The 24,908-nt window shown below is 31.3% G+C and overlaps 1 protein-coding gene and 2 long non-coding RNA genes across 7 annotated transcripts in view; 2 read left to right on the plus strand and 1 right to left on the minus strand.

The window, feature by feature from the left end:
• LOC126917841 (protein real-time) overlaps positions 1–20,167 on the plus strand; it is a 52,477-nt gene extending 32,310 nt beyond the window's left edge. For 4 of the 5 annotated variants that reach the window (XM_050725172.1, XM_050725171.1, XM_050725175.1 and 1 more), the window contains 9 exons: positions 1,362–1,450; positions 1,573–1,710; positions 8,081–8,201; positions 10,111–10,235; positions 10,515–10,583; positions 15,933–16,179; positions 17,611–17,717; positions 19,585–19,727; positions 19,802–20,167. In XM_050725172.1, the coding sequence (XP_050581129.1) occupies positions 1,362–1,450; positions 1,573–1,710; positions 8,081–8,201; positions 10,111–10,235; positions 10,515–10,583; positions 15,933–16,179; positions 17,611–17,717; positions 19,585–19,727; positions 19,802–19,871 (1,109 nt within the window). In that variant the 3' untranslated portion in view covers positions 19,872–20,167. The remainder of the gene's footprint in view (positions 1–1,361; positions 1,451–1,572; positions 1,711–8,080; positions 8,202–10,110; positions 10,236–10,514; positions 10,584–15,932; positions 16,180–17,610; positions 17,718–19,584; positions 19,728–19,801) is intronic. The other variant, XM_050725174.1, reaches the window with a different exon arrangement.
• On the minus strand, positions 1,439–24,701 carry LOC126917857 (uncharacterized). The gene is made up of 2 exons (XR_007711099.1): positions 24,553–24,701; positions 1,439–1,699 (listed from the first exon to the last, which is right to left on the minus strand). It is a non-coding gene; the product is annotated as an uncharacterized LOC126917857 (long non-coding RNA).
• LOC126917858 (uncharacterized) lies at positions 20,180–23,407 on the plus strand. The gene is made up of 2 exons (XR_007711100.1): positions 20,180–20,495; positions 22,955–23,407. It is a non-coding gene; the product is annotated as an uncharacterized LOC126917858 (long non-coding RNA).
• Positions 24,702–24,908: the final 207 nt, after the last annotated feature.

Raw genomic sequence — 24,908 nt, forward strand, 5'->3', positions numbered from 1 at the left:
TTTTAGCTATCTCCGAGTCCTTTTCTTACATCAGATGTATTCGTTTTTTTCTGTTTTTTAGGCTACCAATACTTTCCACTGCATCCATCAGTATCTGGGTTAGACGCCTCAGCTCACCTACTTTTATAATTATTGACTCCTCGTCATCTACTAATGTGGTTTTATCATCCTTCCCACTATCTAGTACATCTTTACCGCTCGTTGATTATTTCACTCTTGCGTTATTTATATCATGCATCATAGCCGTCCTGTTCAAGTCAGCCTTTTCTTTCATTCGTTTCGGCGAATCAGTGTGCTGTAGTCACGCCACTAGAACAACCAGGATTCGTGTAACAAAAGAAGAAACCTTTACTTTATAATATTGCTATTAAAATGAAGAAAAATGTCCATTGTTTTATAGATATAGATTTTTTAGATTTAGAACAACTAGGACAGTCCAGAATAATTTTTACGGCGTTTAAAAAGAGCGGGGGGGGGGAGAGGCTGGACAAAAATTAATTTTTTGGGGAGCTTATTTCTAGAACCTTTCGAGATAAATAATTATTTCTTTGGAACGATGTAGAACAAACGTAGAATAACTAGTATCAACAACATAAAGTTCGAGATATAAAAAATGGGAGTTAATTTCATATATTATAGATTAAGCCAGCCAGGAAACAATACTGACGTGTACGCTACCACAGATGCACAATTAAATTTAGACAGAATTCATTGTAGTGATATCGACATTTTTTTGCGAGTATTCGTTTAGTTATTCAAAAATTTGATTTGTATAACATACTTGAAAGCCGGATATGAGATAGTTTTACCGAAAACAACTTATTGGAAATTGAAGATTTTGCATTTGATAATTATTACAAATGTAAGGCAGAAGTTCCAAGAACGATATTATGTACAGTGGGAATATAAAAATGATACATGAGAATGCGAAATGAGAATATAGTGATGATAGCGATGATAGTGAACTATACGTATAACGACAAGAAGATGCGTGTGTAACAGAAGTGCCATATCTATAATAATTATTTCTAATCTTTAAGAACAATACGCTTTGAATTTCCTAACACAAGGTTTTGAAGAATTTTCAATCAAACATTTTCTCATTTTTTTTTTACTTTTTTCTCGAAACTATCTTTTGCATATTCATAACCATGTTCAATAAAAATAGAAGAAATAAAGTACATATACTATGTTCTTAATTATTTTATAATAGATTAATATTGTAAATAGACGAATTCTTTCTGTCTTCATTAGTGTTTATAAAGTTAATTTTCAATTCAATATATATATCTTCATATGTATTTTACAAGAAAGATCTTATAAGCGTAAATTTAAATAACGATGTCTTTATTAATTTGTAGATGGTCAACCTTTATATATTTTAAGAATGGGACAAATGGATGTAAAAGGATTATTGAAATCTATCGGAGAAGATGACTTGCTGTTGCTGGTAAGTTTTATTTGTATAATAATATTATATGTAGCATTATACATCATGTAAAAATAATAATTTATATTATTTATATATTTTATAGGTTTCCACAATATTCATAATTAATATTGTCATTGTAGGTACTACATATTTGCGAAGAAGGACTGGTCCTTATGGAAGAAGCAACTGGTGTTTCTGGCCATCCAGTTTCGCAGTGGTGTTTATTAATAGATCTTGAAGGTCTAAATATGCGTCACTTATGGAGACCTGGTATAAAGGTATAAAATTTATTTAATATACTTATAATATTATATTAATTATATTAATATTTTATTCATATTTTTATAATATTATATTAATATTTTTTCAAACAACAGTTTAATAAGTACATGTATGCTACTCATATACATTATATCTTATTTGAATACATACAAAATCAATAAATATGTTTCTTATATTAATCATCCCATAAATAATATTAAAATTACATCATATATAACTTAAGTGCAAAATATTAATACTTATATTTATGTTTAATGATCATCAATGTATTATTTTTTATAATATTTATTTATTTCTTGTGTAATTTTTTAATTCATGAGCCAACATTTTTTAATACTTTAAATATAAGAAGAAATCATTTAATACTGATGTTAAGGACCACTAGTAATATAATTAATATACTATACTATACTAGTAAGTATAATTTACATAGAGTATAAATCGTGGAATTCCCAGAACACAATTGTGATTTTCTAAAAATTATGTTTGTCATCTGCGATTTAACATTATCATAGTGGAATGTAATTTTTTGCTATTTATAATCATTAAAGATGTATATCTATGAAGCTGCAATAAAGTAAAGTACATATACTTCTAATACACTTTTGGATAAAAAGATAGCTCATGACATAAAATAGGAAAACTTTATTGAATAACAAAGATACAAAAGTATATTTCATTAACTTAACAACTAGTTTTTAATGTACCACTATATAGTCCTGAAGAGAAAATAAGTATCTTTTCTTGGAAAATTAGAAATATTGCAAGAATTTTTTCGGACAACATGATAGCACACGCTATAGAAAAATGAATATTTACTCATATTTATTAAAGAAAATGTTATGTTAATATTTCGTATTCTTTATTTTTTACAATTGCTGTCATCTTTTTTATTGCGATTTAAATAGGGTCTTCTTTCTCTTTTGTCTTATATTTCTATTTTCATAAACTGTTTTCGCAAGAAGCTCACCCCAAAAATTCTTTATTATATTTAAGTCAGGTAATCTTGCTGGCCATCATAAAATTTCGATTTTTTTCTCAAAAAAATACTTCTCACTCCTGCTCGGACAGCCGAGGAGGACGGACGTGTCTAGACGGTCGTCCTCTCCAGGTATAAGTGAATAGTGAAAAAGTGCTTCAAAGTAATAGTGCTGCAAAGTGATAGTGAGGAGGAAATAAAATAACAATGCAGATACCAACTATAAACATAGCAACAAAAGGTGAAACATATTACATAAAAACCAAACAAATTAACATTGAGACTGAAGAAACAAAAGAGCATCGGGGACAGGAAGATAGGAATTCAGAACATGAAAGATACTACCAGGACGAAAGCTGGAAGCCAGCGAAGGCTAGCAAAAAACGCAAAACAACCACAGACATAAGTGCCATAGAAAACCCAGTTACAGAAAAGCAGCGATGGCTGCAAGAATTACCATTAAGTAACTCCTTCAACTCACTAACGGAAGAAATAGACGCTGACCCCGTAAATAAAACCACTATCCAAACAAATCATATTACAAAACCACCACCAATCTTTGTTGAGGCCCAAATAATAGACCCGCTCATCGATCTACTAAATAATCTAGATGAGAAAAACAACTACACAATAAAGCAAACAAAATTGGATCAAGTAAAAATACAAACAAACACACCAGAAACATTTAGGAAAGTTATAAAAGCATTAAAAGAAAAAAATGCTATCTACCACACGTATCAGCTTAAAACTGAAAGGAGCTATAAAATTGTCATAAGAGGATTGCATCCTAAAACCAACATACATAAACTAAGCGATGAGTTAGCTAAAATTGGACATCAAACAAGAACAATAAACAATATAACAAGATTCGACACAAAGCAACCACTACCACTATTCTTAATAGAACTTGAACCCAGAATCAATAACAAGGAAATATATGATATCAAACAAATACTAAACACAATAGTAACAGTCGAACCACCACGACACAAAAAAGATATACCTCAATGCATGCGGTGTCAACAATACGGACACACTAAAAACTATTGCAACAGAAGCCCAGCTTGCGTCAAGTGCGCAAAAAATCACTTAACTGTACACTGCCCATATTCAGGAAAAATAGAAAAAGTTAAATGCTTCAACTGTAACGGAAACCACCCAGCCAGTTATAAAGGATGTGAAGTAAAAAAACAACTACAACGTAAACTGTTCCCGCCCCTACGAAGCAGGACAAGCACTAACACACAAGCCCATCAGGACAGCACAAAACCTGAAATATTACCAAATACAGAGCAAGCAATAAACACCAAACCTATCAACACCAACACCATTGGTGGTCTAAGCTATGCTCAAGTAACCAGCAAATCAACACATACACACAACCAATACCACAGCAATAGTAACAATGACAATGCAGAAATCAAAGAACTGCTCAAACAATCCATAAAGAACACCGAAATGCTAACCAGAATGATAAGCGAACACAACGCAGTACTCAGACAGCAAACCCAACAAATCACAGTCATGCTACAACTAATTACAAACGTGCTAAGCAAAAAATAAAAACGGACACTCTAAAAATAGCAGCCTGGAACTCAAACGGCCTACAACAACGGGCCCTCGAAACTAAAACATTCATATACAATAACAATATAGACATACTACTTGTCTCAGAAACACACTTCACTACAAAAAGCTACTTGAAAATACCATACTACACCATATATGATACCAAACACCCCTCAGGAAAAGCTCACGGAGGGACAGCAGTGATAGTCAGAAACGATATCAAACATTATCTACACAGCCAAGTTAACAAAGAATATTTACAAGCAACCACCGTTACAGTTCAAACTAGCAGCAACTACTTCCAGTTGTCAGCAGTATATGTGCCTCCGCGACACAAAATAACAACACAAATGTGGGAAGAATACTTCCAGGACCTAGGGGACAAGTACATCGCAGCGGGAGACTACAACTCAAAGCACACGCTTTGGGGGTCAAGAAACATTACACCTCGAGGTAGAACACTGGAAAAATACATTAGAAATAATAACCTCAATATATTATCCACAGGAACACCGACACATTGGCCGACTGACCTGAACAAAAAACCAGATCTTCTGGACTTTGCAGTTACAAGGGGACTAAACTCAAATAAACTAAAAATAACGCCCAACCTCGAGCTCAGCTCCGATCATACGCCCATAATAATTGAATACAGAAACAAACCAATTCACTATAGCAAACCAGAAACACTATGCAACAAAACCACCAAATGGCAAACTTTCAAAGAAATAATAGAAAGCAAAATAAACTGCAACATCCCGTTAAAAACTCCTGAACACATAGAACAGGCAGTAGCAACATTGACAGCAACTATTCAGGAAGCAGCAAGGACAACCACTACTCCCGAACCAACCAGCAGACAAACAATAACAATCCCGCAAGAAATACTTGACAAAAGCAAAGAAAAAAGAAAAGCAAAAGCAAAATGGCAAAAATACAGAACCCGAGAAAACAAAAAACACTTAAACAAACTTGCAAAGGAAATAAAAAACAAAATAAAGGAGCACAACGATAACGAATTTGCAAAGTTCATAGGGACACTCTCCACACACGAGAACACCAACTATTCACTATGGAAAGCCACGAAAAAAATAAGGAAGCCAATAATACCCGTCCCGGCAATCAGAAAAGCAGATAACACATGGGCAAGAAGCAACGAAGAACAAGCCGAAGAATTCTCCAACCACCTCTGCAACACATTCACACCACACATTATCAACAACAGCAACCTCAAAAGTCATACGGAGGAGGATCCACAAACCACTACTACCACAGCCGACAAGGAATACACCATACCTAAAACATCGGCACAAGAAATTAGAAACATAATTGATAAAACAAAAAACAACAAAGCGCCAGGAATCGACCTAATCAATGGTAAAATCTTGAAAAACCTTCCGCCAAAAGCAATAAGACTAATGACAGTAATATTCAATGCAATTCTAAGAATTCAATACTTCCCCAAACCATGGAAATTAGCACAGATCAAAATGTTACATAAACCAGGCAAAGACCCGCACCAAACTGCATCTTACAGACCAATATCACTGCTTCCAGTATTTTCCAAAATACTGGAAAAGATAATATACGACCGCATAAAACCAATAATAGTGACAAAAAAACTAACACCGGATCACCAATTTGGTTTCAGAAACAAGCACTCCACGATAGAGCAAATGCACAGGCTTATAAACGAAATAATAGTAGCACTAGAAAACAAGGAATATTGCACAGCCCTCTTTATAGACATAGAGAAAGCATTCGATAAAATTAATCATGAAAGTCTACTACAAACAATTAGGAAACAATTCCCGGAGCAAATACACCAATTAATAAAATCCTACCTAAGCAGCAGAACCTTCGTAATAAAAATCAAGGACACACATTCTCAAGTTAAAGACATCAAGGCCGGGGTACCACAAGGAAGCGTCCTAGGCCCAATACTATACACATTATACACGGCGAACATACCAACAACTACCAACAGCACAGTATTGACATTCGCGGACGACACAGCTATACTAGTCAGGCATACTAACCCAGAAATGACAGTCAAAATACTACAAGAACATATCGTAAAAATAGAAAATTGGCTACAAGAAAAACAAATAAAAGCAAACCCCAATAAATGCAACCATATTACATTCACGCTACGGAAAAAGACACCACCAAACATCCTATTGAACGGCACGCATATAACGCAAACAAAGCATGTCAAATACCTAGGACTCCACTTAGATCAAAAACTCACCTGGAAACTACACATCAAATCAATAGTAGAAAAAATACAGAAAACAATGAGACAAATGCATTGGCTAACAAGCCGAAAATCCAAACTAAGCACAGAAAACAAATTAAAAATATATAAAACGATCATAAAACCAATCTGGACGTACGGAATACCACTATGGGGGACGGCAGCAATGAGCCATATAAACAAAATAGAAGTAATACAGGCTAAAATCCTCAGAACAATAGTAAACGGATCTTGGTACGTCAGAAACGAAGATATACGAAGGGACCTGGGAATGCCAACGGTCAAGGAAGAAATCAGCAGATACTCCGAGAAATACAAATCAAGAATAGCAACACACATAAACCGGCTAGCTGCGGAAACATACAAAATCATAAATATGGACAGAAGACTAAAAAGGAAGCACCCAGCAGACCTTATAAAGGACATAACCTAACAAACACGAGGATGGTACCCCGCTGGGGGTAGCCACTAACATGCTAATTTAACCGCTAAAAAATTCCACCAAATGTCCAAATTGGACAAATAGTGAATTTAAATAAATAAAAAAAAAAAAAAAAAAAAAAAATCTTTACCGACTACGTAGTGTGACCATTATCTTATTGGAATTTGAAATTTTCTCTGCAATACGCACTGCATGTGCTCGTGTTTGTTAGTTGATCAAGTTAATATCCTTTACACCATTTATTTCTCCAATTAATAAATGTCCATAGGAAACAGAGGCTGGAATTTGCCAAAAAACATTTAAAATGGTTTAAAAGATGGAGGAATGTTATTTTCCTCAATGAAAAAATGGTTAATTTCAAAAAAGTGGAAGTATTATTATCATTATTTACGGACGATAGAGAAATTTGCAAGACGCCGACAAATAGGCGGTGGAAGTACAATCATAATAGTATTATAAAAAGACGGAAATTGTATTCATTGCGGAAATTCTATTATATATACCTCATCACATGCATCAAGAAATGTTTGGACAGTCAAGTTCTGATCTTAGACACAGTACAGACTTTCAATATAATAGTCATCATAGTTTACATTTTTTATATACAATCTATTTTCCGTCACTAATAATATGCAATTTAATCAATTATAATACTTTATATATAGATCATACAGATACGTAGATCACGTAATGTTTAATATAAATGTTTACTCGTCGGATATAAATCGTCATTGATAGATGTATATACGAGTTTAATACATGTACATTTAATTTTTACGTTTGGTCATAGTTGTGTATTTCCTGTCGCTGAAGCATTTATTCGTGTAGACAAATTTGTCGAACTTCGTTGATATCTTCAATAATTAATAAATAGAGTCACAAACATAACTTATTTTCGGTTTCGTCTCATTTTAATTTGCAAAAACAACTCTTAAATTTTTTATGATGTGTGGCATGAAATCTGCCAGAAGACTCTGCCAGAAGAAAAATCTTTTAATATACAAATCATAATGTCACACATATATTGTAATTTCGGTTAAATAAATATTTCCTCATTGAATATTATTTTAGTACTACTTACTACAAGGGTGAACTATTTACAATACATTTTTGTTACAGGCTCTATTACGTATTATTGAAATCGTTGAAATAAATTATCCAGAAACTATGGGGAGAGTTTTAATTATGCGAGCGCCTAGATGCTTCCCCATTTTATGGACATTGATAAGTACATTTATAAGTAAGTATTTCTTAATTGTTTCTTAAGATCATTTATTATGATCAACAGTACTGTCATGTATTGCCGGAAACATCACTAAACCTAAAATACTTCATACCAAAATATCAGCATTTACATTTCTAATCTCGTATCAAATCGTTGCGTTAACGTTATGTAGAGCATTCCACAAAGTTATCGTTAGCAAAACCCCACCTCTCTCGATCACTATCGTCGGAAATATATGTCGGAGATGAAGAGACACCGGGGCCTTCCCTTTGGAATTCTTGGGAAAATCCCCAATACTTTAGTCTTTATGATTTAATCCGATTATAATTGTCCGAGATTTGTGATAATGAGCTTGGGCTCGAAATGACAACTAGTCGCTAAACGTAGCCGCGCTTACGGGATGTTTTTACCTAACAGAGGTATGGAGTAATTGTATAACTCTGCTTAAAAAGAAATAGTTGTAGCGGCACTCGACAGTAAACATTCCAATGGTTTCTGTCCCGTGGCTCGCCACAAACAGACCCTATTCTTCGGGCAAGATGATTACCAGATGTCGATACATCTCCACAGTACATGTTCAGCTAGCCTGAGGACCCGCTATAAATCCTTTCTTCTTTTTTTTTTTTTTTTTTTTTTTTTTTTTATTTGGTAGACTATTTACAAACAATTCTCATTGAGAATTATAAGTAAATTCTTTTGACGTGGTACTATAACTTGAATTATAAGAGTTTATAGTATGTTTGATTCTAGTTGAATCTAATGCTTCGATCTAAAGGGTATTGTCTTTTTGGTCTGCGAATCCGATCCATCGTGTCAAGTAATTGGGTAACTAATGGGTTTTGGTGGTTCTTAATTCTTATATTATATCTGTTTCTGAACTTGGATAATTCTTCTTTAGCTGTGGGTATCTTAAGGTCGCAATGTATCGTTTCGTTGGTAACATATCAAGGTGTATCTATTAAAGATCTTAGAGTTTTTGATGGGAATCGTTGGAGAATGCTATAAATCTTAAGATTTAGTTAACTAAGGTCCTTCAAACGGACAAACAGTCTTTATCCTAACAGTCCCTAAATCTATCACCTACTACGGCAAGATACGGAAATCTGCTTTTCTCACGAACGGCGCTTCCCGCTAGCAACTTTCTCTCAAGGGCGGCTAACCACTTTCTCTAACCACAAACATAGAAATTAACCAATTAACAACAACGTCCATTTCCCTCACTTTCCGAACGAAGGCTTTCCTCGACGAATCCGATGATCCCGTGTCCTTAGACACACTCCATTATAGTTTTCCTCTGCAGCATCATCGTGACAAAAAAGTCACTCTCGCGCGCGATTTCATCCGCGGGTTACAGCGTCTTTACGATCAGTGAATACTCTATATTTTAACAAAGAGTTAGTTTAGTAATACTTGTACCGTAAACAAGCAAGTTGAATACAACTTAGGCTTTGGAAGAAAGCACATTTGTTATCCCGTTGACCGCTGGTTCGTTATCGAACTTAAGACCATTGTCATTAGTGTCTAATCACCACGGTTACTTGTCAAATCTGTAATATTCACACTTGTGCTAATAAACATTACCTCAATTGTATAATAACGATGGCTAATTCCAGCGAAGATTCATTACACGCCCGTAACCCTAATCATAATGTGAGCCTGACATATAAAACTACCGCACGACCGCTGGGAAAGAGTTCATCGGAAAATCAAAATAAAACTTTTATTGATTATTTGGGATACAAGTAGTATGTTTGTTGATAACTAAAAATAGTTAAGAATATTTAAGAAATCACAATATTGCCAGTTTTATTACCATCTGTTTACATCTTATTTATGAAAGATATTGTATAATATTTGATATTTTATTATATGAATATTTATTTTCACATAAAAATGTATTAATTTGTTTAAATCTCTTGCACAGATGAAAATACAAGAAAAAAATTCATATTTTACTGTGGCACCAATTATCAAGAACAAGGTCCTGGTAGCCTAAGTGACTATATCGATCCTGAATTTATCCCAGATTTCCTCGGAGGATCATCCGAGGTAAGGATAATTATATATAATTTATTAATATGCTTAATTTATTATCTTATATTTATGTAAAATGTATTTTCACCGCGAATAAAAAATATCTTCTTTATAACCGGCAATTAACACCATAAAATATTGCATATACCACGTAAATATATGTTTTTATATAATATTATCTTCGTGTTTTCATTATGTAAGATATATGAAAACACATGCACGAAGCAATACTTCCAACGTCTTTAATACTTCTTAGTTTCAAATTACTTAGCAATAATGTATTTTAACTACTAGGACAATGTATGCGAGGTTTATGGTATGGTACCTCGAAGATTTTATATTTTCGACGCAACTGCTAATAACGTAAGAATTTTTATATCTTTGTCTTATTTGTTAAAAATTGTAGTGATATTTGGTGCTTTTATGTTTTATTATTGTTTTGTACTTATATGTAGCACCTTCTAATAGTTATTAGTCTAGTGTTATAAGAGATCAAAGATATAAGAAATGGAAGAGCCTATATAAAAGCAATTAATCAACATATATATGTGTGTACTTATAATCAGGGCTTGCTTAATTAAAGTTCGTGAAGTTACATAAAACATCTAGGTATTTAATTATCAAATAGGAGTTATTATCCAATTGTTCGAGACTGCAGTCGGGTTACGCGTGTCTTTTTATGAAATACAGTGTATGTATATTATATACATATGCAAGATGAGATTTTGAAGGAGATACCTGAGAAATACTGATCTCATTTTGTATCGAAATGAAGTTTAATAAAATAAAAAAGGTTAAAAATATATACAGAATATGATACATGTTATCGATTTCGATGGCCTTGGAATATGTTATCAAGATCAACATTCTAAGTAATTTCTTCCTATATGTATATACAGCCGCCGCTCGGGTTTCGAAAATCTACACTTAGACTTAGGTTAGGAATCCGAACCCACGATTACATTCAGTTAGAAAAATTTACCAAATGTCCAGCTGGACAAATTGTAAAGTACAAATTAAATAAAAAAAAAAAGACGATTACACATTCTGACGTAGACAGCCGTCTTCTTCTTTTTAACAAGAAAGAAACGAAGATATGAAGTATATAGTGATGGATCTAGAGTATCTATGTGTGACAACAGATGCTATTTTTCCCGTATGTCTGCAAGATGTAAGCATATTGCAAAATAAGTGAGTTCCGGAACTAATGGAGCTTTACTGGGCATTTCTTTCCAAAAGAACGATCGAGTTGCGACCCATGATTCCTTTGAGATTTTTCATCTTCGTGATGAATAGAATACGATGCAATAAAAAAGATCTGACCTTGAATTTCAAGGTGAAGGTCAATTTTGCGGCTACTTTTTTCAGATCTTCACCGATCCAAATGTGTAGAATAACACTATAATGTTCATAACAAATCATTTTCGAACATTCTATACATATATTTCTTTTAGTTTCAAATTGATTTAATTACTGATAGAACATTCTTTTCATATGACTACTTATTCTTTTGAAGCATTTTAACAAGCACATGTACTTATATATACATATACTTACGTATAGCTAACATCATGTTACATCATATCCATCTCCATCAATTTTTTGACTGCCTCATAAGCTTATAATGAATATCTGTTAGTAATTGTTCAGTCATGATTTTACTTAGGATAACTGATAAGGGATGACTTGTTATCTTGACTGGTAAACTGATAATTATACTGATAAGATCTGTTAGAGGAACGCGTGGATGAATGTGTAACAGAAATATACTTGAGTATAAGTGTAAGTATAAATATAAAAGTATAAGTACAGTATAAGACAATCCAGATTCGCACGCTGACAGCATTACATTACAACAGAGCCCCGTGGGTATATGGGTATTTGTATAATTCCGAAATTGACCTGTCTATACCCCTTTGCATCATCTGTACAAGGCATATTTTAAAAAAGGGCTATGAGTCTGAGACCCTTCAAATTGATTTAGTGCTAAACAACTCTTAACACTTTGACTGCTACGTTGGTCGCGTATTACCGGCCACGGTTTCTCCTGTGACGCCACGGTGGTCATTGGTGATCAGAGCGCTTGAACTTCTTACAATTGTAAAAATTAAATGAAAATTGACAGTTAGGACATTTTGAATATAACCGATAAATAGAAGATACTTTGAAATAAAAAGTGTCCTATTGAACAATTAAACATTTTTATTAGAATATTAATAAAAAAAAAGAGAACAAATCTTGCATCTAACGGTGCACTGTGTTTGCATCCATATCTTTGAAGGGTAATCTACGAATATTATTATAAACACACCTTAGAAAATAATCGTAAATGCTGCTTTATAATCATATAATTGAAGTTAGAAGTGTGAACATACCTTACTATTATATATAGAATGAGCAAATACCGTTTACTAATACCTTCTACACGTTTCAACAATATATTCTGGACATTTTGCTTACGACGAAATAACGAATGCGAATGTTTTGTTGAAATAAACGAAGCCTTGTTATAATATGTCGCTATCAACTGTTACCAAGACACCACCGTGGTACCCGTGACCACCAATAAGATAAACAGTCCATTGGGCAAGAATGTTGTCTTACATCGTTAATTTATTATTATTTTGCCATTATATGCCTTGAATAATAAAAATACTCCCGTGGCGTCCTGAGCGAAACATGTGATTTCGGCATGGCAGTTAGTGTTAACGGCTTCGAAAAGCAGGAAAACTAAACAATTTTTACTTCGACAAAATAAATAAATAAATAAATAACGAACATTCGTTTTAATTTAAAGCTCGAATATACGTTTGTGATTTACAATCATAGTTTTGTTTATAAGTAAATGTAGGAGTGAACTGTTTAAAAATGAAATTGAATCTCGCCTGCTGAATGTTTGGATTAGTTTCATCGAATCGAATACGAATTCGAAATATCCGAGGTTATTATGTTTTTTCGAGAATGCACGTTGATTAATTCTTATCGAAAAATGTTAATTTGCTGATCAATGACATCTTTAGTGTCTTAAGCATCCCTACATGAACCTCTGATGCGCCTTTTTTAGATGGAATGAGAGATGTATCTGAACAAACGTGAGGTGTCTAAAATTTCTCGATAACATCGCGTAATTTCTTCCAAGATCGAAACCTTAGCTATAAGTTCTATCGCATCATTTTTAATTTACGTTTCGGATGGTAGGTTTTCAATGTACATCCGACCATTGGGTATAAAAAGAATTAAAAATTCTAAAGATAATGTTAGAAAACAAATCATTATTGCAATTAATATCTTAATATTTTTTTTCAAAAATAGCTTTTCTTTATGGTCGTATTATAAAGCTTGTTGATGAACATCTCGCGCGTTATTTTATATTTTCCTGAACAACACGTATCAGCTATTCCAATTGTCAGGTTCGCTATGAAAAAAATTAATGCTGTACATTTTAATGATATTTAATTTTAATAATACATTACCTATTATGTTATTGTGTATGGATGAAATTGAGATTTCATGACACATTACTTATGAGATTTAATTATGCTGTCAATTTTCTAGTTCTTTTCGAATAATACTTTCACTATGTAAATTCTTTTTTTACAGTGACTTCATCACTTTTTAATACTTTATCACGCACATCTTAATATTTCATAATAAATATACTGTTTAAAAGTTTTGATACCTACATTATCACTGTGCATACTGCACATATTTCAAGCAATACTGTTATAAAACTTTTACGTTTAAAACATTTTTCTAAACCCAATAATTTATTGTTTAGATATACTTTTTCACTATAAGTTAAAAATTTAATTTTTACTCCTTTTATATATATGTATAGATATTGATACATTATATACTGGTTCCGCTATATGGTGAGATTTTATCATCACTATATTTATTTTACATATGTATAGAATCATTATCAGAATTATTAGAAATTAGGATTTCCAGATTTCTATTCTATATGATAAATTTATTGATAAATGAATTCATTTGCAGTGGGTTAAACTTAATGCAGTAATGTGTTATAGCTAAGACAACTAAATTGATAATTCACAACTCACAACTAACAATTAACAACCCATAACAACTCGCAACTCTCTCAACTCAACTCACGACTCGCAATTAACTCCTCGCAACTAGACTCTCAATTAATAACTGACGGTTAATCGTCTTTCTCCCTCAAACATCCCTTTGTTGTCTTTTCATAGCCCCCACTACGTACGTGTTCGCTAAGCGTCCGCGATCATAGCCACGTACGCCTTCTTTCGAGTAACTATTTGCCCGAAGGACCGCGGATATGTCACGCAAAAAAGAAACTCTCTTGATGATACAAAAAACTTTATTTCTCAAGAGTCCAAGACCCTTGGGTACCACGTACAATGTTCAAGTATCGGCTCACAGTTCAGACTGACTTGGTCGTCGATATTCGGGCTTTATATACTAACCAAGGACAACGAAAATGATGGTGGGGATATTGTTTTTGGAAATTCTTTATCAGGGTGGCAATGTGTCGACTGTTTGGAGAATGTTTAGAGGTGGTCGCCTAAAGTGACGTCAGTGTAGTAGATTTTGGGGTTACAGATACATTGATGGGCCGCTTGGCCCATTGAAGTTTCCTAACTCTTTCGGCCTGTCGGCACTTAGGCTTTTTCGCAACATTGTACATATTTCGTCGAGTCATTCTTAGACAATCTCTCCACGATACTACATATGTTTCCAATATTTACAGGAATTTCTTTTCGCTCTTCTTTTGTTTGATATTTTCCTTTGTAGCAATGAAACGCGCATCGATTTATGTATAGAAACAAGGTCTATGAGAAATCGTCTAGACTTTAAACATATGTATTATGAATACTCGTGTTAAGCACATACAATAACTAATACTCTGATCTTTTACACTAAATACGCATAAAAAAACAGACACAAAGTAAAAATCTGAACGTTTGATCTTCTCCTATTGAATTTTGGATTATTTTCATTCTACTGGCAGGGCTTTTATTCAAAATGAAATAAGAAGGTAGAAAAAATCGTATAACTTTTAAGGGATTATTTTACCTTCAAATTTATTATAAAACGAATCGCAAAACGGGTTTATTAAATTCTGCAGAGTTATTTGAACGCATACAATTTTCGGGAAAAATTATCTCCGCTTTACCGTCCTACTTTCGAGTATAAAAACGTCTTCAAATTGAATTTAAAGGTGAGAAAGTAGAGATTTCACCTGAAGAAGATGATCCACACAAACTGCGGTACAACTTTTTCTCACAAGGTTCAGTTGTTCCAAGATCCATAATTTTTTAGCCAAAACTGAATGAGATCCTTTGATTTTGTTGTAAAACATTTTATTGTTTTATTAAATATATACAAATTTAGTTTTCCCAAGTTAATTTGAGTGCAATTAAATCGACATACAAAATGTTAAATATCTTTTTTACTATCTTCGTATCTTCTTTTTTTTATTATTCTAGATTATTATACATCTCTAATCATTAATTACGTATACTATCTGTTAAAACCATATATTTAATAATATTCGACACACATGCACAAATGCGCCCACATATATGTGCATTATTGCAAATCTGAAAATTTAACGTACACATTTTTGTGCCGCATTAGCTGTGATTCAGTCCTGTTAATATGCATTATTTATTTTATTATGCTGTTCTTAAGGTTTACATTTAACATATATTTTTTTATTGATGTTAGGCCTACATTACTGAAGGAGGAATTGTACCGAAACATCTATATAAAATGGAATTGGAACCTACATCGTCTCAAGAAGAGCATAATCTATATCATTGCATTAGTTTAAGCCGTGGACAAATTCATCGTGTAATAATCCGTTCTAATGATCCAGGAGCAGTTTTAACATGGGATTTTGATGTGATGCGTCATAATATAATATTCACCGTACTTTACCAAGCTTATAATGATGACAAAGATCTTTCTTTGGGTATGTATACGTATATGTATATGAATAAAATTACAGATTAATTACAAATTAGAAAGATTTGATTTTGACCCTTTACAGCAACTGCTTCTCAAGCTATTATTAAAGTACTTATTGTATAATGTATTAGCATCTAAATACTTTTAAATAGTGGTCTAACCAATATTTCTATTGCGCAACATCTACTCTTTTCTATTACATTAGTTCAGGTAATATGTTCCATTATCCAAATTATAACAAAAGAGCGCAACTTTGTATTTTATAAAATTATAATTATTTAATTAATGAAGAGAAATCTCTTTCCTATGACAAACATTGCATATAAACATGCGTAGCAGTTATTTGTATTTTCAATGACCTCAAAGTTATAAACACTATTGATGTTATGCAGTATGAGATGGAAAAATGTAAAATAGATAGAAATATAACTCCTTTTGGTTATCCTTCAATGAAAATTTCACATTTTCAAATACATGAAGTACGCATATCATAATTCAGTTATTATTACTATAAAGTACTATTGCTGCATGGTACTAAACTTTATTGAATGATGCGATACATAAAGCACATATGAATTATTATTATATAAAAGCTAAATTTGTATCCATTTTATTATATCTATACATATACATAGTTGTTATTTCAACATCACAAAATCAGACGGAAAGGCAAAGGGGAAGAGAGAGAGAGAGAATGTTATTAGAACACATCAGACCCTTTAAATTAAAGTACGAAAAAGAACTTAATCTTTACATTGACGTCAAACTGTCGATTATGCACGAAGTAACCGAAACATTAAGATATTAATAAAAAATGAATAAGAATTGATAGATGTTCAAAATTGTTTTTTGTGTATTGCATTGCCAATGATTCTAATTTTGAATTTAAAAAATTATCATTGTGACGTATAAATAATCGATAAATAATAAGAAGGGGCAATTGTATCGTTGACATCGAAAAAAAGGTGAAAAACATCTTAAAATGTAGAACGAAAGAAGAAAATTAAAAAAAATTAATAGTAACTTTAATGAAAATTGTTTATTAGGCATGTGTAACTTCAGTTTCATTGAAATGTTGATTTTAAAGAGGAAAATATACATAGATACTAATTCGAACCAAATAAATTCTCGGTTGGCAACATTATGGTATAATATAGAATTGTATATACCAAGAAATGCACGAAAAGAAACAAATTTTTCTTATAATATTTTGCCGTCATTCATACTTCACAATAATGTAGTCAAAAATATTCCAAAAAGAATGCATTGAGATGGGGTGCAAACTCTTTACAGTTCAACAAAAAATATATGATTTTGATGCAATTCAGGGACAAAAATAATTTCACATTCTATTGCGAAAGTATTAAGAAATGCGTATTTCATACATATATTGTATTCGGAATAATTGTATAAATAATCGATGTAAATTTTTCAGAATCTGTTACAGCTGAAGATGCAGAATTATTAGAGATGAAAGAAATCAAAGGACATTTCATTAAGGTCGAACCGAGCATTGTTTGTCATGATGGTGAAAGCATTCAAGTAAGTAAACAATAAGTATATTGATGTTTTTAAGAATATAATATATAGAGTACGTTTCACGACTATCACAAATATATTCTATATTTTCTGGTTTGATGGAATTAAGTTGATTGACCTTAAATGACTATATTCGTTAAATTATCTTGATGCTTGATGCTTGATCAATGGAAATAATTTTTTTTAAATAATTACCACTAATTTGTTTCCATTCTTTTTCTAAACGTTCTTTAATATAGCCGCTACTTCGGGTTGACTTTTTCTTTTTGTAGTAAACATATTAATTGTCGTATTTTAAAATTTGAAATTCACCTTAAACAAATTAGTTACAAAACTAATACATATTCGCAATCCAAAGTGCTCGGAGTTGAACGAAGCATTGTTTACCAACATTCTATATACAGGTACTGGCAACATTTAATGAAGAATTAAACCACAAAATTCCTCAATGTATACTTTTCGTCTGGAACTTTTTGCGGCATAAAATTTCGCATTCTTCTTTGGCATTACTTTTAATATTTAGACAACAATAAATAATAACTCAAAAGTTTTTTTCTACTGTTGTCAATAACGGTATAGCGTAACATAATGTATTATATTTTGTTGATCTTTATACGTTTAGTGTAAATATACAAATTAGAAATTAAAATTGTGCAGTGTTCGAATCTTTCCGTGGCCTATATATGCGATCATCTGTATAATTCTCCGCAAATATACAATTTATACACAGGGTTTTCAGAGAAAGATGGTTTTTTCACAAGCCAAACTAAAATGAAAATAAAGTATAAAAATTACATTTGATCTTTAACTTTAAATCCTCGAATTTAACCACATAATTAAAGAAAATGAAGGCAACAAACACAACATACATTATGCACATAATAACGTACACTTCACATACAACATTTATAATGCTCATAAATCAAGAATTTTATACCATCTGTTACCGAGCAGCTTTTACGTGAAATTAGTTAAGACATTGATCCTGACAATATCTGAAGATCATCGAAGTTCGTGAAATGTGCTCTATTTTACTTGTATGTAATTATGATAGGAAAAAATTAAAAACCGTGGAAGATGCGGATAAGATTGTGACAGATGGCTAATGATGACTCATAAAATCACGTAGCTATCTGGTACCGAAGGTTTAATTGTTGGGCGTGAGAAAGTTTAGGAATATAGCACGACGTTATGTTGCTTTAACACCTGAAGTGACTAGCAAAATTAAGAAAAGTGATAAAAAAAATTGTATATTTTTTTCTGTTAATCGTAGTAAGAGGTGATTTTAACATAACGACAATTATAATACAATTATTCATATTCAGTAATTCATTTACCATTATCATGCTTTTTGGAATTGTGTACAACGCTCTGCTGGTTTCGTTTCTTTTTAATTGGAAAGAATTTCTCCTATGACATGTCCTACTTCTTTCTATTATCTTTTAAGATTACGTAAGAAATATGTACTTTCATGATATTATAAAATATTATATGCCATATAAGCAATATAAGCATATGAGAAAAAGCAGTCAAAAATTATCAAATTATATCCATACGCGAGCGAGACTCAGCAGCACGGAACGGTCACGAGCTTATCGCGCATTGTTAGACTTAGGAAGTTAAAGGATAGAAATATTGTCTCTAGAAGAGAGAGCTGCAAGGTAGAAAAGATGTAGATACCTTTTGGTAAGAAGACTGTAAAAGAATAGCACGACTCTTATTTCAATGTATCGAAATTGAGAAAACGTCTGCTAAGTAATTCAATTATGTGGGGTCATTTGTTTATCATAAGATGATTACATGTTTTAACATATTTTACTAATTATTTTTTTATTTTTTATACTAATAATAATTATTTATTTGAACATAGGGTTCTCATATAATGCAAGATGCTGGTGTATATATATTGCAATGGCATAATCAAGATGATCCAGGAGAGTTTCTTCCATCCATTAGTGGTCATAAAGCCCAGCTTATGTATTTTTATGAAACATTATCTTCAGTTCATTACAGGTATTTCTTTTTACAAATTAATTTTCATATAATCTGTGTTACACATAGATATACTTGTATAATTTAATTTTTAGGGGATCTATGATGAGCTTGCAATCTGCTATAAGTACAAAATCAGAAGCAACTTCATTTTTGTCTAGATGACGTGTAAAACATACATCATAGAGTGTTTACCAAGGATTAGGATTATGAAACATTGAAAATAGTGGCTTTATTCGAATAAATTTATTAATTTGCTTTGGAATTTCTTCCATATTACAATAACATTATAATATTTAAATTTTTGAATCTTAGTTTATAACAGCACTGTTATCACGTTTTAAATAAGTATATAACTATCTATATTGTAATCGCTTATTAGAATGCACGAAATTTTAATTCATAAAATATGTAAAACAATTTGAGGTATAATTAAAAGTTTAAATTCGAAATTAACATAATGGAAATTTATATTCCCTCGTGTTTATTTTACTCCTTTAATTTCCGTTTAAACAGCGAAACTTATTTATATGTGTAAACTCCCTAGAGTTCATGTGGGATAGGGATTCTTTATGTTTTACGGGTAGCACGACAGGCTTTGTTTCGCGGACAGAACGATCTTCTTTTATTTTAAGGACAACCATTTTGAGAAGCACGCTTTTCCCAAACGGACGGACAGAGAGTTACATTAGAGACAGACAAGGTTACAGAATAGTTATTTAAGATTTTAAAGACTGAAGAAGAAAGATCGGTAGCTCAGAACGTTGAAAATCGATTCTCGATTTTCAGGTAAACATTGTACCAAAAAACTTATTATCTCCCGTTTATATAATTATTGTTATTTATTGTTATAGACGGATATTAATTGTTTATTTTTGTATTTTATCTAATTACTTTATAATAAAAATCTCGATTTTCAGACTGAAGAATCGATCCCTGAATTATCCAAGTATTGAACATTATATATGTATATGTATCTACTAATTTTCCTATCATTTTCTTCTCACTCAACTTTCATGCAACATCTAAACTATTTTCCCTGAATGAAAATTCTGTGATTTCAAAATTATCCTACGTCAAAACTGATTTAACATTATCGATAGGAAATTGTTAATTACAAGTTCAATGTTTTAAAATAAATATTTTGTTTTTCTACGTTCACGTATATTGTTTCCTTATTGTCTTTTCGCATGTTTTTTTCGTATTTCTGTTGCAATCTTGCATACGTGCATCTTTTGAAACTGTATCCTTGCCATCAAATTTTTAATTTTTGTAGAGTATAAATTAATATTTTTCTATTAAAAATATTATTAATATTAAAACGTAGAACATTAAAATAAAACATTCAATATTAGAAGGGGCACAAAGTAGGAAGCATGCATAGAAATAACATCACTTTTACGGTGAATTAAAATGGAGTCCCAAATAGAATAAACAAAAACAGACTTCCTATTAGCCTCAGATTAAAGATCATCTAAAAGAACATATATAGCTAGCGATAGTTTATACAAGAAACATTTAATATTCCCAAAAATATGAGATTAGGAAAACACCAAAAAATGAGCAGTATCGATAACCCACAAGAAAAAGTAATGGGAGGTAGATCCTCGAAAGCAATGCAAAATACAAAAATTACACACTAAGATAATAAAACAAGAACCATAGTAATAAAAAAAGACCAGGACATCAAACTAAGCTTTTACCCAAATACCAACCAAAATGAAAGAAATAAGCAAAGAAGTTAGAGAAGTGTGAAAAGAAAGGAAGAAATCTTATGATATCAAGACATGAATTAGTTAAGCCGTTGAAAGCTGGTCAAATTTTCTTATGTATATGTAGTATAGATGCAAAATTAATCATTACATAATAATTATAAATACTATATATACTATAAGTTATGTTATTAGAATTGTTTTAGGTTATATTCTATTATAATCCGTTATAAAATAGACGTAAAACATATTTGAACAGTACATGCAAATGTATATATTTGTATAGATAAGTATCCATTGGTGTTATAATATTATTATTAAGTAGAGGACTTGCACATATTGCCTTCGACTTTTAACCTGCTAGTCTGTAATATTAGGATATAGAATTCAACAATATTTTCGAGGACTAATCGAATTTTTGTTGCTATTCGTGTAAAAGGATTTTAGAACGAACTTAAATTTATACAGCAGCTAACTTTGTAAATCTTGTACTAAAAAATTGCTATCAGCTTCTAAAGACAAGTTAAAAAAACTCAGGATACGCTGGCACTATATAGAGAGGTACATGAAAGTACGCGTCATTAACAATATTTCCTAAAGTGCATCATGACAAATGAATAACTTCAGAAAATATATCATTACAGTTACATGTGCATATGCAATAGTGTCTTAGGAAATGGAAACTGTGTGTGAAACACTGGTTATGCATTAATTTTTAATTATTACAGACATTGAAACTTACGTAATTAATCTATCATAAGAGATCTCACAGGCTGCTAATGTTTATTGCATTATCATGTATACAATTGCAGATACAAGTGCAGAATACAAATCAAATTCAGTTGTTTTTACTTTATACATTAATAATGAAGAGATCCAAGCCTAGTCAAACAATAACAAATATTTTGCAAACCTTCTTTTTATAATTATTTATTATCGTAATTCATGCCTCAAAAAAGAATGAAAAATTAGAGCTGTCTTTCACACATTCTATACTAATTAAAAGTTAAAAAAACAACCATCACATATGATATAAAAGTATACATAATTAATCGCAAAAGTCAATATACACCTCTTATAAGATAAAATATAAGATTATATAAATTATATAAAATATAAGATTATAAAATATACGATAATATCTCTTATAAGATAAAAACTTTCACAAATCTTTTTAGTACATTAGGACATACTGTAGAAATGTAACACAATTTATTCACTTTCACCTTTATTAAGAAAAGAGAAGTAACAAAATATGAAATATATGCATTGTTTGAAGCTTTTGGCTGAAAACCGTGTCCTTGTCAATGTTGAATGTGATTTCACTATGTCAAGAAACTACCGGACTTTCTTGATCAATCCTCTGTCATTGCCAAAGCCAAAGAATATACTGCACAAACTATACGTTTTTGAAATACTAAATATCGAGACGATATGAACAGATGAGCCTCTAACTCAATGCACCCTGGGACACTCTCATCCCAATTTTTTAATTGTTCAACTAAGAAATTGAAAAGGGCTGTTACTTGGTTGCAGATTCGAAATGCGAGCTGTTCACAGATTCGCAACAGGAGCAATGGTATATAAAGAACATCCAAAGGATATCTCTCGAAGATGTATCACTATTAAGACATATTTAGGCTCCTGATAAAGCTTGTTACTATGTAGGACACTGCTTCAAACCAAAAATCTCAAGATTATAATACAATACATAATTACATATATCTATTATATCCACATGAAATCATACAAATAATAGACTTAATATTATATTAATATCTTATAGATCCCTTCCCCTATTTAAGCATCAATAGTATCCTACTATCTCTCTGGTGTTGAAAAAAAGGTTTTGTAATTTCTGATTGTATTTTGACCCAAGATTTTTACGAACTAAATGTTTTAAGTTTCAAAATAATTGTAACAGTATATTTCTTAGAACTGTTAAATTTGCTTTTTTATGCTCCACAAGAATAAACTTTTTTAAAAGTATGATGACCTGCAAATCTCTTAAAAAATAACTTAAAATGAGATTTTTTATACGCTTATGTTTGCTCTTTTATATAGTGCAACTATGTCATGACAAATTCTACCATATAACGATAAATACATAAGGTACATTCCGTTTAAATCATTCATCCTATATATGCAATAATCTACTGTTGAAAATTAAAACACAAATTGAATAGTATATTATAAATAAAAGCAGATGTTAAAACTTTATCTTTAATTAAATTTATATCTTATACTTAATGTTTTAAATACAAAATAATTAATATTACTTTTCATGTGTAATAAAATTATGGGAAAGTAAGGTATACTTATCGTATGAAATAATTGTAAATGAATGTTGTTATTGAAATAAACAAATTTAATTTACTTTGTTCCTTTCTGAATATTTTTAAGACATCTGTATAAAGTATGAGTTATAAAATGCAATAATTACATACATGCATATATATATATATGTTAATTCTGCTTTGAATTCTTTTGGAATATATATAATATTAATAACACTGATATACATCAATATCGTTCTGTGAAAACAAGAAGATATATATACATATGTACTTTATAGATTTTAGGGTGGTGAGTCTTGGGTCCAGTCTAGATATGTGGATTATTGCATATACAGTTATAGTGGGTGCGTGTTCTTATAAACTTTCATTTTCACAAATACAGATCAATCAAATTATGTATATAATTTTGAATTAATATTGAAGTTTCCTATGAAATTGTAAACAATGTATAAAATAGGATATTCTATATCATAAATGAAGTATAGAATTTTATATAACATATTTCTTCAATACAACTTAAAGAACACATTCTGTTTATTCCACATTTTTCGCAAATAATTTATTGTGATCTTCCATTAATTTAACACCGTCCTCTGTTGGTATCATTGACAACTTATAGTTTATTTTCTAGTTTCAGCTCATTAATAAAACTTCTATTTTCGGATCAAGTATACATCTCGTGTTTCAAAATGAACTGCGGAATGTCAGCATATGACTCACACACTATCTAGACGAATCTCAAATGACACGATTCTGAGAGTTCTTCTTAAATGAACATACAATTTGACAGTACTTTTGCGAGAGACTATCAGGAGGAATTCTCAAGTGGATACTTACAATTAACATATATTTGTTCTGATACTGCTTCGTGCCGTGTGCACATTTCTTCTTTACAGTATTTACCAATACAATGCAGTAATGCAGGATCGCACGATTACACATTTCCTCACTCGCTATGCATTCTCATATTTAAATCCCAGTAAAAACACTGGAGACGAAACTTACAACTAGTTCAGTCATTGACCACGAGAGGCACTTATTTTTACAATTAGTACGCAGTTTTTAGTTGAATTTCACTACATACGTATCGCCCATAAGCATTGATGATCATCCTTATTCATTTCTGAAATAACCTTACTACGTAATGCTAGTCGTGTATGTTTTTGTTTATATTTATAATAGGTATTGTTATA

The sequence above is a fragment of the Bombus affinis genome, chromosome 6, assembly GCF_024516045.1.
Source record: "Bombus affinis isolate iyBomAffi1 chromosome 6, iyBomAffi1.2, whole genome shotgun sequence".
Lineage (NCBI taxonomy): Eukaryota > Metazoa > Arthropoda > Insecta > Hymenoptera > Apidae > Bombus > Bombus affinis.